The sequence below is a fragment of the Melanaphis sacchari genome, unplaced genomic scaffold, assembly GCF_002803265.2.
Source record: "Melanaphis sacchari strain LSU unplaced genomic scaffold, SCAv2.0 Contig12_pilon_pilon, whole genome shotgun sequence".
In the NCBI taxonomy this organism is placed as follows: Eukaryota; Metazoa; Arthropoda; class Insecta; order Hemiptera; family Aphididae; genus Melanaphis; species Melanaphis sacchari.
This window is the reverse complement of record NW_020270527.1, coordinates 1,429,027-1,444,503: the sequence shown is the minus strand read 5'-3', so window position 1 is coordinate 1,444,503 and position 15,477 is coordinate 1,429,027. Positions and strand designations below refer to the sequence as shown.

The 15,477-nt window shown below is 26.7% G+C and overlaps 1 protein-coding gene across 4 annotated transcripts in view; it reads right to left on the bottom strand.

Annotated features, from left to right (window-relative positions):
• Positions 1-15,477, bottom strand: part of LOC112591189 (protein turtle homolog B-like) — a 318,331-nt gene that overhangs the window by 6,682 nt on the left and 296,172 nt on the right. For all 4 annotated transcript variants that reach the window (XM_025334915.1, XM_025334918.1, XM_025334916.1 and 1 more), the window contains exons 10-11: positions 9,714-10,007; positions 5,795-6,112 (exon numbers count right to left, since the gene is read on the bottom strand). In XM_025334915.1, the coding sequence (XP_025190700.1) occupies positions 5,795-6,112; positions 9,714-10,007 (612 nt within the window). The remainder of the gene's footprint in view (positions 1-5,794; positions 6,113-9,713; positions 10,008-15,477) is intronic.

Below are 15,477 nucleotides of genomic sequence, written 5' to 3'. Positions count from 1 at the left end.
ATAATACTTGTCATTATTTTTAGTATGTCACGATGTGTAGCGTACGTGCGCAATGTTCGCATATTTCTATATAATATATATATATATATATATATATATCTGAAGATTTTCGATGAGGGATTTTGCGTCGCTGTATAATGTTTTAACCAATCATACTTTATAGCTAATTAAAGTTCACTTTGTGAAGATCTCGTGCACTTGACAAGTTATACGTGCCCCATCGCCATTATATTTGTGACATTAGTTTGCAATTAAAGATGTGGGCTAAGACGGACTCAGCGGAGTGTTACAATGTGGGTGTGGAGGCCGTATGTAGATGTAGCACTGCTGTGGCACAGGTAAGTCGAATATTACAACGATGACGATCCGCCAGAAAACTCAACAAGATTGAATTTAATTATGAATAATAAGCTTGCCAAAAGTTCCTTCGTACGAACCATCGTCAAAAGAGAACTGTGTGTCGTTTTTCGTTTAATATGCACCGCGCGCGCTTGTTATAAATATTTTATTAAACGTTCTTCGCAAGTCGCCGCGGGACGAACGTGTACACTCAACGATATCCGTGGAATTTCACAAACACTTTTGGGCTTGTGAAAATCTGCAAAAAATAGTCAGGGAGGAAAACATTATTGCGACTTTATTAAAAAGGATACAGCAATGGTTGTTAATAATTAAACGGTAGAGTGCCGTACGACCCGTGGACAGTTTAATATAGGGTGCATATCATATTATACAATATTCGCATATTATAATAGCATTTATGTACGGTAACTTAAAATATTCACGTGAATCCTCAGAAAAACCGTAGGTAATGCGTTTATTTTTTTTTTTTTTTTAGGAAAAAATATAGCCTGAGCGTAACAATAGTATCCTCCCGTAGGTACATTGTGGTATAAGATTGAATTTTAAACTACAATAGAATGATATTTAAACGTCGTCGTCGTATAGAAAAAATTGAATAACTGTAAAGCTACAGCTTGTATTATAACTGGTTTAAAACATGTGTTGTAACGAGTCTACTCATAAGATTCAAAAACTAATAACAAAATAAATATATTTAAATTTTGTAACACTCGCCTTATTTATTTTTTTTTTAAAGTTCATCATAACTTGAATATTAAAAATAATGATATGATAATATTCATTACATAAATATTTTCATTTTAGATTAAAACTCGTGAAAAGTTATGCATGGATCATCACCGTATTTTTTAAATTTTAATGAACTCATTGGTTTTGAAAAGTTCTGGCGCTAAATATCAGTGTACTTTATATATATATATATATATAAATAAATATACGTATATTTTAATGTATTTTATAAGACCCATCCCGATTCATTGCAGACTTCTTTTCAGTTATTCATTTTGTTTCCTCTCTCACTGAGTTTGCGTACCCATATAATAATAATAATATAGCGTCTTCTTGGCGTTACCATCATCACCATCCTTCTATACATATACTATATATATAATATATATATATATAATATACACGCCACATCTCCTATAGAAAAGACCAACGAGGTAAATATAGCTTCTGAGGAGTCGACGAAAGTATCATACTACTACTATCACTACCTAGTAATATGATTCCTTTGTGCCTGTCCAGTATCTTGAAAGTTTCAATTAATCCTTTTCTCGGAGACGTGCCCGCGTTCGCATATACACACAGATACACACACTCGTATAGAGTTTCGGTTCCCACAACTCCTTTTCAGAGTCATTTTGTCCGACATTATAAATATAATAAAATATTGTGTGAATAGGTAGGTAAGCTTAACCGTTATTAAAGTTAAGCCAACGATTTTTTTTTCCATTATGCTGACCTTTGCAGCGGACTTGAATTATTTAACGAGTAAGCGTTCCCATAAGGTTATGTGATGCACGATAAAACCGTTTATATTATGGATTCGTCTATCGATGGCTAAATTGAAATAATATTTAAAAAATATAATATACATATACGGTGGAATATTTAGCACTACTGTTTCATTAAAAAAAAAAAAAAAAAATAAATGAAAAATAAAAAAAAAAATAAAAAAAAAATTCAATCGCAGTTTTGGCAAAGCTTTATAATTAGAAAAACCGGTATAAAGACTTTTAAATAGGTATAGAATACAAAATAAAGATTACAGGGATAAAAATTAATATTAAATAATAATAATAGCGAGTGATTGTTAAAACGATCATTTTAATACTATTAAGAGTATTAAATAATGGTTAGCATCACACAGAGATAGCGTCGAGTACCTATAAATAATCAAAAAAAAAAATAAATAAATAAATAATAATAATCCATAGAATCATTACGAAATAATAATATATTCTAAGATTTATATACAATTGGAAAACAACTAAACAGTATATATTGTGATCAATATAATTAATTAAATGAGATTAATAGTATTGAGACATTTTTCAAAATTGATGAACTTTTGTAAAACACACAACCATTATTGTACTACAATGTTTTGCAAAAATGTATATAATTATTATCCCTGGTACGCGAAATAACACCATTAATTTTATCGGAATCGGGTTTGGCCTTAAACTCGACTCTACATGAACAAAAATCGTAAGAAAATAATAATAGTAATAATAAAAACCTTTCGTATTCCAGCACTTGCGCCCTTGGTCCGACGACAACGAAGTATATAGAGCCATAAAAAATTAGGTTAATTGTGTCGTTAAATGTGAAAATTAAACAACAAAAACAAGAACTCTAACTACGAGTTTAAACCAGGTGAGGTCGTTCTTTTTTTTCCAACAATTTGGTATTGATTTTGGTTTACAATTGTATTATGTACTGCATATTATTGAGAAACGCTTGTCGATACATCAAATCCAAAACCACCCGAGACGGCAGAGGCGGACATCGACTGAAAAACTGCGTACAATTCTCGAATTCGTAAGCTACATCAGCTAAGTCGGCTAAACACGACGTATTACTATTAAAACTGAATTCTATCTACATAGAATAATATTATTACAAAAAAAGTCAGCAGAATATAATATAATAATAATCGTACTTACATCATTACAACCTAACTTAACGTCGGCTGAATGAACTAATATTTTATAATAAGTCTTAAAGTATTTTTTTCAATTTTATTCATTGAAAATTTAAAAAGTTCTCATTGATTTATTACTACCTATATAATAATAATATTAATAATATATTAATAATAATAATAATTAAATATACATACTATGTTATGCATTGTCATTCTCTATTTCTCTTTATTGCTTTGTAAAGTTATGTTACAGAAGTATTTTAGATTTAAATAAATCAAAGTGTTTTCAAATGTCTTTTTCACGTAATAGTTGATGAAAATCAATTGTTTTAAATTACATTATTGTTGGTATACTACTTTCAAGGATAAATCTAGTTGAGGATTTAGGTGTCACTTTATCCAAGCGTCTGTCATTCAAACATTAATACAGCATTAGAAAAGATACAGAAATCAATGATACCATTAAAATTTAGAAAAGTATACGTTTGAACCATTTCATTTTTATTTTATCAGCAAAAAGCTACCATTAATCTATTGTAAGTTGGAATAAGAACATTGCTATATTTAAAAAAAAAAAAAATGTGATGTATTCATCATATATTTTGTAATAGTTTGTATGAGATATCGAAAAAATTTAGTGGGTATCAATAATAATTAACGGTATTGAATATTTTTTTCTGACTAATAAAAACATTTAGAAACAAAAAATAAGTTTAAACAAAATATTCCATATACAATTATCTAGCTTGTTAGTAATTTAAGATTTATTTTTCTAAAACTGTGTATGGTGTACGTAATTGTGATATAATTTTATAATTTTAATTTATAACTTTATTACGTTGTAATAAATGTTATAAAATATCCACTAACTAAATACACACATACACCATACGCGTTCATATTTAATGAAGAAAGATACTCCTACTCCCTATCTGCATTGATACTCAAAAGAGTCCCCTCACTGTCTAACATAATATTCTTACCGAATATAGAGTATACAATATGAAACTTCAAATATCCGATTACCTAGGTATCGGAAATATTAAGCCTCAATCTTGCAAATATTAACTAACTCAGCAAATTTCTATCGCTAACACATCTCATAAATATAATGTAACGAGCATCTACTAACCATTACACTACCACATTAAATCTATGTTTTATATTAATTTATCTATATTTATCTACCTATTTTATTTTGTTTTATCTCATTTAATTTATATGCTACCTTAAAAATATTATGTAATACGTCTTTACATCCAATGACCACAGCAGACGTGGACTGTTAACTTAATATAAAAAAAAAAAAAATAACAAAATTGCTATCTCATAGTAATAATATGGATTTATAAATGAATAATATACGAAATTATTTGGATAAATTTAAGGTGAATTAATAAATTATTGTATTGTTAGTTTGAAACAACAACAACTAGAAAATATCAAAAAATGAAGTCATCAATTATTGTACTGCATTGAATCTCAATGAACTTACTAATATCGTTGACGAATGAAGAGTCATTGTTCTACTTTTTGTCCAAGAATAATAGGTTTTTTATTTCGCAAACAGTAAAAAATATAAAGGTTACAACATTTAAAATGGTATGATTTGTGAAGAAATAATTATAACTATTTGAGAAATATACGGTTTACGCCATATCTAAGTATAATACTATTTTAACAATATCGGTTAAAATGACAAAAGCGAAAATTAATATTAGATTAAGTAATTAAGCAATCATTAAGTAGGTATACTTGAATATATTATTATAATTAATATAATTTTAAACTAATTTAAATGTTAAGTTTTTAATAAGAATAATAAAAACATATTTTTTAGATGAATTATGTAAAATGTTTACTATTATACTCTACCGTAGTGGATTATAAATTTTAATAAAACTTCATTTGTATGTAATATATTTTTGAAAATGTATTAAGTATGTTAATTGGTAAATCTATAAATTTATATCACACAAAATTTGTTTGTTTGAATAGTTCTAAGAATAATAAAAGCCGTCCCTGTACTGTATGTCATAAACTATAGAAAAAAAAAATTCCACCAATTAAAGTAACATTTGGGGAAAGAATTTAATAATTTTAAATGTCTAAAATCTCCCCCTCCATACACTTAACGATTGACCACCTCGCACCGAATAATGGATGTGTATATACTAGTGGTCTTCTTCAACCCGGGTTACAAGAAGTTTTAATCTGAGTACAATGAACACATTTTAGAAATAACACGTATTTTTTAAGGTGCTCTTGTTTAACAAAGGCAATTATTTATACCTGTTTAAATATTAGAATGTATATAAAACATTATCTGATTCAAAAATAGTGAGATAACTTTTTTTTAAAACATCTCAAATACGACCAAAAATAGACAAATTAGCGAAGAAAAAAACTATGTTTAATATCTTATCTAAAAATAAACGATATATTTACATGTGAATAAAACCTAAATCTATAATTTAAAAAATGTATCGATTTATCTGCATCATAATACTAAAACATGGTATCTGACGAAAATATGATTAAACAAACGATAATTTTTATTAGGGAAATTAATTTGTACTTTTTTGGTAAAATAAATAGATCTAAGCATCTATTGGTAAGGACCCAGTTTTTGAGGTGTTATTATCAATAAAAAAAAAAGTAATAATAATAATAGTAATAATAAATCAAAAATCGTTTGTAAGATCGAATGTCCACTGCTCAAAAAAGCCGAAAACCCCCGGACTAGTTTATGAAAAACCGTAGGATGACAGTACTCACCCATTTGATTTTCGGAGCTGGGAAACGAAAATTTGGGCAAAATAACGGCAGTGGACTTTCCCTTGGCGTTCACAGCGTACATCTGCGCCGTATACAGCACGCCCAGCGCAACTTTGCCCAGCGAAAATCGTGGCGACATCCGGTCCGTCATGTTCCGGAACAATTCCTTGCCATCCGTTTGGCTGTCCAGGTTCTCGGCGAACACCTCCAGCACGAACACCTGCTGCAGGCCACCATCATAGCCAGGTTCACATTGTATTTCCACCGCGCCGTCCGTGTTGTTTTGGATAGTGCAGTTATGCACCGATTGCGGTTTACCTGCACCAGATGATACATTTCATAATATTATTATAGAAGGTATATGATAGTAAGTAACTCGCCGACACGACGCTATGCCAGTAACGACGATAGGTACGCGTTTGTAAGTCACCAAGTCATCTAAGTCATCTAAAACCGTGAACTTTGGAAATAAAACGTTGCGGGATAAAGTTGCAATATAATATTTAACTTAAGTTGTAAATAATACCTATGCTTATATAAACGCAGCGAATAGCCTGTACAGATATCGGGACTTTGATTAAAAAAAAAATTTATTATTTTTACGTGTTCGGGAATTTAACGTTATGTCATTATAACATTTAACATTATTTTACGTCCAAACGTTATTGTATTACTGCCTTTTAACGTTATTATGTTTTTAAACGTTATTTTAATATTTAGTTTTCTATTTAACGTTATTTTATGTTATATGTACATTAAATATTCTAATTTTTTTTTTTTTTTATTACTAAGTTGTATTGCCATCTGTAACGTAATTAATCACGCAGAATTATAAAACTTATAGAATTTGTTATTCAGATTATTAGATTATTTTCAATTATTGTTAAAACAACTAAAACATAACTAATGTTTATGATGTGTCTACGTTCAATACTTAGAAAAAATAAAAGTTGAATTTGTCTGTTATGTTTACAATATTATTGTTTTTTTTTTTTTTTTTTTATAAAACTGTATGTTTGTTTATCTTAAAGATATGTGTAATATATAAATGTATAAATGTATATAAATTATAAATGTATAAATGTATTTTCCAAAAAAGCTTTGAATAGATGCCATGTTTTATGAAACAATTACAGTAGACCACACACACCTTATTATTATTCAATAAATAGTTATTGAGGTTTCATCACGGTAAATAATAACCACGAACATTGCATGCCACTTGGTATTGGTAATGAAATATTTTTAATAATTATAACATCAAGGCATCACTTGTAAAACTCTATCGATTTGAACATAATACAACAATAATAAAATATGATTTACACGGTTTTAGCCGTTATAGGCGAACACTATTTTTCTCCTTTTTTTCAGAAAAAAACTATCAACGAAACCGTAATAAATATTACGGCATCAAAATGTTATTTTAATATATTGAGTACAAAAACGCATTAAATTATGTTGTCAGTGTTTTTAATCGATTTGTATTCTGTTTCGTACACTACAAACTTTTATTATTAATATTTTTATATATATATTTTTTTTTCCATAAAGAAAACTCGAACGGTAGAACCAACGTAAATAATAATAATAATAATAAAAACAAATTTTTAAATGATTTTCAGTACCTACTGATTTAATAAATAAAAAAATATGTATCACTATATAATCATTAATTGCATTTGTTGTCTATAAGTACTTATCTATTAAATATGAAACACGTATTTGCCTAAATGTTCTAATTGAAATAATTGCTTAATTCCACGTGTAATATGTTAAATGTTCACTGTAAATAGAACTTATTACGTATATCTAAAAAAAAGATGTATTTATAAAAAAAAAAAAAATTGAAATTAAATACAACAAATTTTTTTGAATTTAACTAAAAAAAAGTAAAGAGCTTTTATAATTTATGATGGTCTTACAAAAAATATTTATGATAAATTATTAATGTAGATAGATTAATATTCCAAAATCAAAATAACGTCAATTTACCTCATATCTTCTTAATTCAAATAATAATGAAACTATTTTTTAACAAGACACTTCTTACGTAAAATAACATTTTTTTAAATGTTATGTGCTTGTATGCATATTTAAAAATTATAAACATTTAGTTTTATATGTATATTTTGATATTTTTGTTTCTATTTACCTATGTCAACTATGTAAACACGATAAGTAGTCAATAAGTTATAGTATTTTTAAAATATTTGGAAAAAAAACAAATACAAATTAAGGAAAAACAAGCAATTTTACTCAAAACCAGTTTTATTTCATAGTTAAAAAATGTTTTTAATAATCATTTGCTTTACATAATAACATTATCGTAATATTATGTCTCTTTCTAAATTATTTATTAGCATGAAAAATAGTTGATTTTATTTAGTTTTATATTAATTAGTGTCGATGAAAAATTTTACGTTGAATAAAAAACGTTTTACGATTACGTAATATTGATTTAAAAATTATTAATAATTATACAGGATATAGGTTATATGCAGTATAGTATAAGGCATAAGGTATAGTATTAAAATAACCTATTATTATAATTTTATATTAATACATAATTCAAGAAATGTAAAAAAACCAAGATTTTTTGGAATATAGTTAGTTATAGTAATATAAATTATAATAGATCGATAGAACGTCTCCACTCAAAATTTTTCTTCGTTTAAAACGGTGTGCCTATCATTGAATTCAAATTTAACGTATTTATTACAATAATCCACTCGATGCCCACTACATTTAGCAAAATGGTACCTATACCCACTTTTTTCTTTTTCTTTATTTCTACAGTACAAATAACCATGGTGAAATATTAAAATAATATAATATAAATGAAAATGTTTAATTTGTTTTTAACATTTATAATGTTTACCTAAATGGTGAAGAAAACGCAAAATGAATTACGAGATTATGATAATTATATCGCGATCTTATAAAAGAAAATATGCACTTTTATGGTCCTATATAATTTATTTATAAAGGTTAAACTGTATGTATTCGTCGTTGCGTAAATCATTTAAGAAATATGTTAATATTGTCTATTTAATTTTAAAATAATTATTATTGAATAATACAAGGGAAAAAGTTTAAAAGAACGAAAAAAAAAACAATTCATTAAATGGTTAATTAGCATTTACATTTTATTTTTAATTGGTATAACTTATATATTTTTTAAAATATATCAACATTCTTAAATGAAAAATTTACGTCAAATCAAGTATTTAAATATTCGAAATACATGATGTATTGATAAGTTCGAGATTATTGACAACCAAGTACAAAAATACATAAAATAATTTAAACTATAAGAAATAACAAAAAACCAATAGTCAATATTGTTGCTATTATTAGTCATTACTATGCATGGTTAATATTGTTTGTATTTAAAAAAATAAAGCCACAATTATTTACAACGAAATCGTGTTACACATTATTTTATATACATATACACACCCATTATATTGTATAAATTGTATATAAATCCTTAAGATAAATTGGTTTAGTACAGGGGTCGGCAACCTTTTTAACCACACGGGACATTTTTTTTTTCAATTGTTCATCAAGGGCCACATTAAAAAAAAAAATTACATATTATGATATAATACTTATAATTGTATTGCTATTATGAAACTAAGAATTCAAGAACTCAAAATCAATATTTTATGGATTTGTAAAACTTCAACTTAATAAACTATCAACATTTGAGAAAAAAAAATATCCTTATTGGTATCTTAGTTATTCCGTAAGCAATTGTTGTCTTATTTCTACTAACAAAAAAAAAAAAAAAAAACAAAAACCAGAAAGTGCGAGGCATTTTAGTATTTACTCCCATAATATTTATCCATATGTATATATATACGAGTATATAATATAATGTTACTAGACGTAAAAAATGAATTAAAGTGCTTACCGGCGGCAACCATTTGAAATAGGCACGGTACTGACTGGTGGCCGACCCCGTTCGTAGCCCAACACGACAGCGTGCCATAGTCAAGGTCGGCGACTGGTGTGTACCTGAGCACGCTGGACGTGCCGTTGGATATGTACCGTTCCGGCCCGATGTCGATCGTCTCTCCCGAATTGTTGAACTTCCACCGGAACCCTTTGGCTGGCGGATCAGCGTCCACCTCGCACGGCACGTTCATGCTCTCACCCCGGGACGCGCCGATCACCATCACCCGGTCTGTCCTGCAGCCCGGCGCATCTGAAAAGGCACAATCATAAAATTAACATTGCGATTCGTATACGATGTTGAAGATTCAGATTATGTATAATATAAAATTGTTTACGTTTAAACTGCGTACTTATGATGTACAGTAAAATAAAAATACCCGCACACTCACACACAGAAGTCATGCAGAGTCAAGGTCCAGTGTACGTGAATACGTAATTGTCTGACAGATACATTATCCACTGGTAAAATACGAAAAGGGCACGTGATGTATACAACGGGATAACCGAAAGTTAAAGCTTTCGGATGCACTATAGTGTTAACGCTTCTATCTGAATGTTTAAACATTACATAATAATATATTCTTAATTTTCGGTACAAGCGAAATTTACTCGCAAATATTATGCTAAAAATAGCGGCTGAATGTCATTTTGTAAAAGTATAAGCGATTCACTGAAATGTTTTAGAGTTATCAGACAAACGTATGACGTTCAACTTCTATAGGTATTATTGACTTGTTTATTAATTGTTTTCAATTTAATACAAAATATACAATTATAAAATTATTACGTACTTATTTTTCTTCGGATTTTTTTTATATATATATATGCTGAAAATATACGTACGTAAAAAGAATATACGACAATTTTAATTCTGAGTATTTCTCTTGAAAAGTGAACATCTGTTGTTTAGCATTTTTGCCTATTGACAATCGTCATACTCGTATATGATTTTATACAAACAACAGGATGGTTTATTTTTATAATCAAAGATATCAGAGCTTGGAATCTATAGTATTTGTATACTATTAGAACATTCTAAGTAAAATATAAATTGGTGTCATACTACAGTGAAGTTAAATGTTATCTTAATTATTTAAATATTTGTGCACTGTGCATTTTAATGATATTTTATGAATATTTAAACTTATAACGTAAAATGAGTGATTATTTTATATTAAGTATATTTTTTCAATATTTATAAAAATAAATCAACTGCATAGTTAGTTTTATATCATTAAATATATTTAAAATTATTATTTAAGCCCAATTAGTATATAATACATCATATTTTTTTTTATTTATTATATATTGAAAATATTAATTGTTTTATGTTTAACTCAATATCTCAATGATTTTTTTAATTAATTGCTTGCCTGTGTTTTTTTTTTAAAGCACATACTTAAGATTTTATAAGAGTATATTAAATTGTGTCTATATTTTTTTTTTAGATAGAGAGTAGTCTTTAGATAAGTAGTTTTAGTTTTTCAAACAGGCTATTAAAATTGTTTTTCTATAGAATGTAGATCCACAACGTCCCCAACTCTCTCTCTCACTCTAAGCAATCATCGAAACTTCCATAAGATTTTTTTTTAATGAAAATATATTTTAATATTTATAATTTTTAAATAGACTGTATTTTTCTTATTTTTTTTTTTTTATTGATTTAGGTGTTCTTCCTATCTGTTGGTTATTTTGGTTATTTTATTTTAGATTTTGTAAGTATAGGTTACTTTAACCTTGGATATTTTAATAAAGGGTATTTTATTCTTGAATTTTTATGTTCCAATATCGTTTGTATTCAAGTAGATTGTGTTTAGAAATTTCAAACTAAAATAACAACCGTTCTGGAAATGTTGGAATGCTGTAAATTACAATACCATTCGATTATGTGTCAACCACGTTTTTATTTTATTTTTATGTACGTACCTATAGTATCAACGTTTAATGCATATTTTTCAAACAAAAAAAATATGTGCTATGCGCGGGCGCATATGTTGATAAGGGAACGGAATTAGCATAAAATAGATGTATAGTAATATATTATACATTTATAATATTATATAAATTTGTAAAGTTACGAACTAGAATTTAATTAGGATATATTTGTGCAATGCTCACCCAATCTGCTGGTGAGTGTAGATTCATATTTTTACGTTTTATAACGCCGATTCAATATTATTTCAATCTTTTAACAGCTCAAATAACATTTTATTATTATAAGACTCGTACTACTCAATGTTTTACATTTTATACTAGTGTCAATACATTTCATACATAATGATTCACAAGATATTATAATGATCCACATTTTTAATTTAATAATGCATTTATTTAAGTACTGATTTTCGGAATGTTCATACATAATATTTAAGAAGCATATACTATATTCAATATTATGATTTTTTACAATTTAAGGAGTGTTTGAAAATAATACCAACTTATTTTTTTTCAACTGAAAATCTCTCATTTTCCTATAAATTGTTAAGAAAATAACTTTTTTCTAGATGTATCTAAATCGAAATCAAAACGAGTAGTATTTTAGTTATTTAAGTTTATGTATTGAGGATAATAGGTCCAATAGTAATAGATATACATAGAGGTTATGTAAGTTTATAAATACCATTATCCTTAGTACCTATATACTATATCATATATACTGTACAATTATAAAGTTACTACAATAAGTCATTTTGTTTGCCTTAAATACACCAATAAATATAATTTTTTTCTTTTAAAAAAATAAATAAATATAAATTGTCATTATTTACACTTATTATATTATCATATTGTTCACTGATAAATAATCTAAAAAATTGATTATATGGTCCTTGATAAAGTAGTAAACGTATGCTTATAAATTTAAAAAATCAAAATGTTGATAAATTTATTTTTAAAGAAAAAAATGGGAACGAGCATAAATAAATCATATTCAGTATAAATGCAGCAATAACAAAGTTTAGAAAAAACGTTTATAGATATATCCTACATCATTTTAGTTAAAAAGTAAAATAAATTATAATACTATAATATAATTTCGTATAACAACGCAAAAATAAAAAAGTAAAAATATAGGTATAAAAAAATAAATATAGAATAGTAGAAATAATGTAAATACTTTAAAAACATCATGAAAATGTATTTTATATAGTGGACTAACTCACTGTTGTTCGTTATTTTTGCTTAAACAATAATCCTGTAAAACTGTTTTCAATAAAAAAAAATAAAATGTTAGCGACTTTAACTCTCAATTCATACACTTAAACACACGGTATTTTAGATCAATTTATTTAACCAAGGCAATCATGATATAATAATATAGTAAATACAATACACATTTTTATTCATGTATTCTAGATGGAAAAATAAACGCTTCAAGGCTCAAGCACAATAATGTCAAATTGCACTGTAAAACGCACTATCGATATTTTTTAAATGTAGAAAAAAAGTGTTAAGTTAAAATTACAATAATAAATAATAATATACTATGATATTATTTTCTATACTAACATACTATTTGGAAAAATTAAAATAATACAAACTATTTGTTTTGTTTGTATTATATTATGAATTATATAAGTTAAAATCTTAGTTTATAATATCTCGTATATGTAAAATAATATATACTTAATGCTATTATATTATAAAATATAATAAGATGAATGAGTTCATCAATATCAAAGTTTATGTTATATTTCAACGTTGAATTTTGACAATAACCAAAGTAATAGTAGTAGTAATTCAGCCATTTATTTACCGATTTTTTAAATGGAAAGAGTAGTTATTATATGTGTTAGGATAAAATAACTGACTGTATTATATTTTGTGTTTTACCAATAACAATACTCGTAATAAATCATTAGTATTTTTTACGTAATCGATCACACATCGAAAAATGGTACTCCAATCGGTTTTATGTTTTTAATATATAGTGTACCACCTACGTATTATTATGTTAAAATGTATTATTAAATCGCGTATAAACGGGTACGTTTTGTGTTTATGTTTGTGTGTGTGTTTGCGTGCGTATAATATGATTTTATGTTAGGATATTTTGCGGTAATTCGGTTTTTAAGGTTCTAAGTAATAGTACGTGAAAACATAAAATAATAATAAATATAATAAACTTTTTTTTCAATATAACGTATTACTTAGAGAGTGTTTGTTTTCTATTAGTATCAATTCTCAATAAATTCAATTTACATAATTTTCGACTACGCCAGGGAGAAACCCTTGGAGAATTAAACAAATGCTTTCGGACATGCATATATAATTATTATTATAGTTTAACGGGTGGAATAGCTACCTAAGTTATGAACACAATACAATATACCGTACAATTAAATATGTTTATTTTATTTTGGTCATAAAATAACGGGTCACATGGTACATTAAATTGAAACATTACACTAAAATAAAATAAAAAACAAATAAATGCTAATGGAATATAATAATATCATATCGTGAGTTTTAATAACACTATGTGTATTAGAAAGAATGATTTTAATCTATTTTTCTTAACCATTTATAAAATAATTAATAATTTTTAAAGTTTTTAAATTATTATTATTATAATGTGACATAATTTATAATAATTGGTTTCAGATAATATCATTAAAATGTAAACCAAAAATATAAAAATTATATTTTTTTTAATCTAACTATAATACGAGTACTACGTTATTCATTATCTTCTATTATATTACTTATTTTCAATATTTTAAAACAACTGTGTTATACTTCATCACTCTCTCTCTCTCTCGCTATGTGTCTATATATTGTTTTATTATGAAAACTTAAATTATTACCGTATCACGAAAAATACATACAACTTAAATTGTATGATGTTAGTATATGAACTCGTGTTATTACGTATGCATTTCTTTTTAAGATTTTTATCGTAGTAATGGAATAATATTTTATTATGTTCAGATGAACATCATTGCCAAAGAGCCAGGAGGATTACATTGCGAGCGCATATACATTGCACACACACGCCGCGCGCGTGCGATCACACATCGATGTTATATTCTTTAGACCACAGATAAGGCGAGGAATCTTTTGTACAGATATATTATTTTATAGTCGGTGGCTGCCGCTGTTCCATAATATGCTAATAATATTATACTACAACAGTACGTTTTTCATTCCAAACATTCGACCCGTTTATCCATAGCACTAGGATTTTCCCCTTGTTGTTACACGTATACATACATGAGTATGAGAAGACGAATTTACATAATGTCCGGTTCTCTCTCGCTTCCTCATTTTTTTTTTTTTTTTGTTATCTATCTGATTTCAAGTGCAGTATAAGGTATACATATGCCATCAATTACTGCTTGTGAAATATTTAATAAAATGTACAAGCCATTAGCCCAATATGGTTGTATTTCAATCGTATGACATTATATACGAGTATTATTATAAGATGTATACAATTATACAATGCATAGTTTAATATGTTAATAAAACAAAATATATAATATTCACAAGATTATAATTTGAATTTAAAATAAAGAGAAATTTGGTTCTGCATTGGCAATCCGCATTATCTTTGCGAGATGATCATCGACAAGAATGACAAAATCCATATTCGTGTGTATACCGTATAGGTTACTATACAATATTATTATACGAGTACAGAGGTTTTATTGTACGATTGCACAATCGTCAAGGCCGAAAAGAACACTGTGCAGGTATGAGACTGGGTTCATTTCATAGGT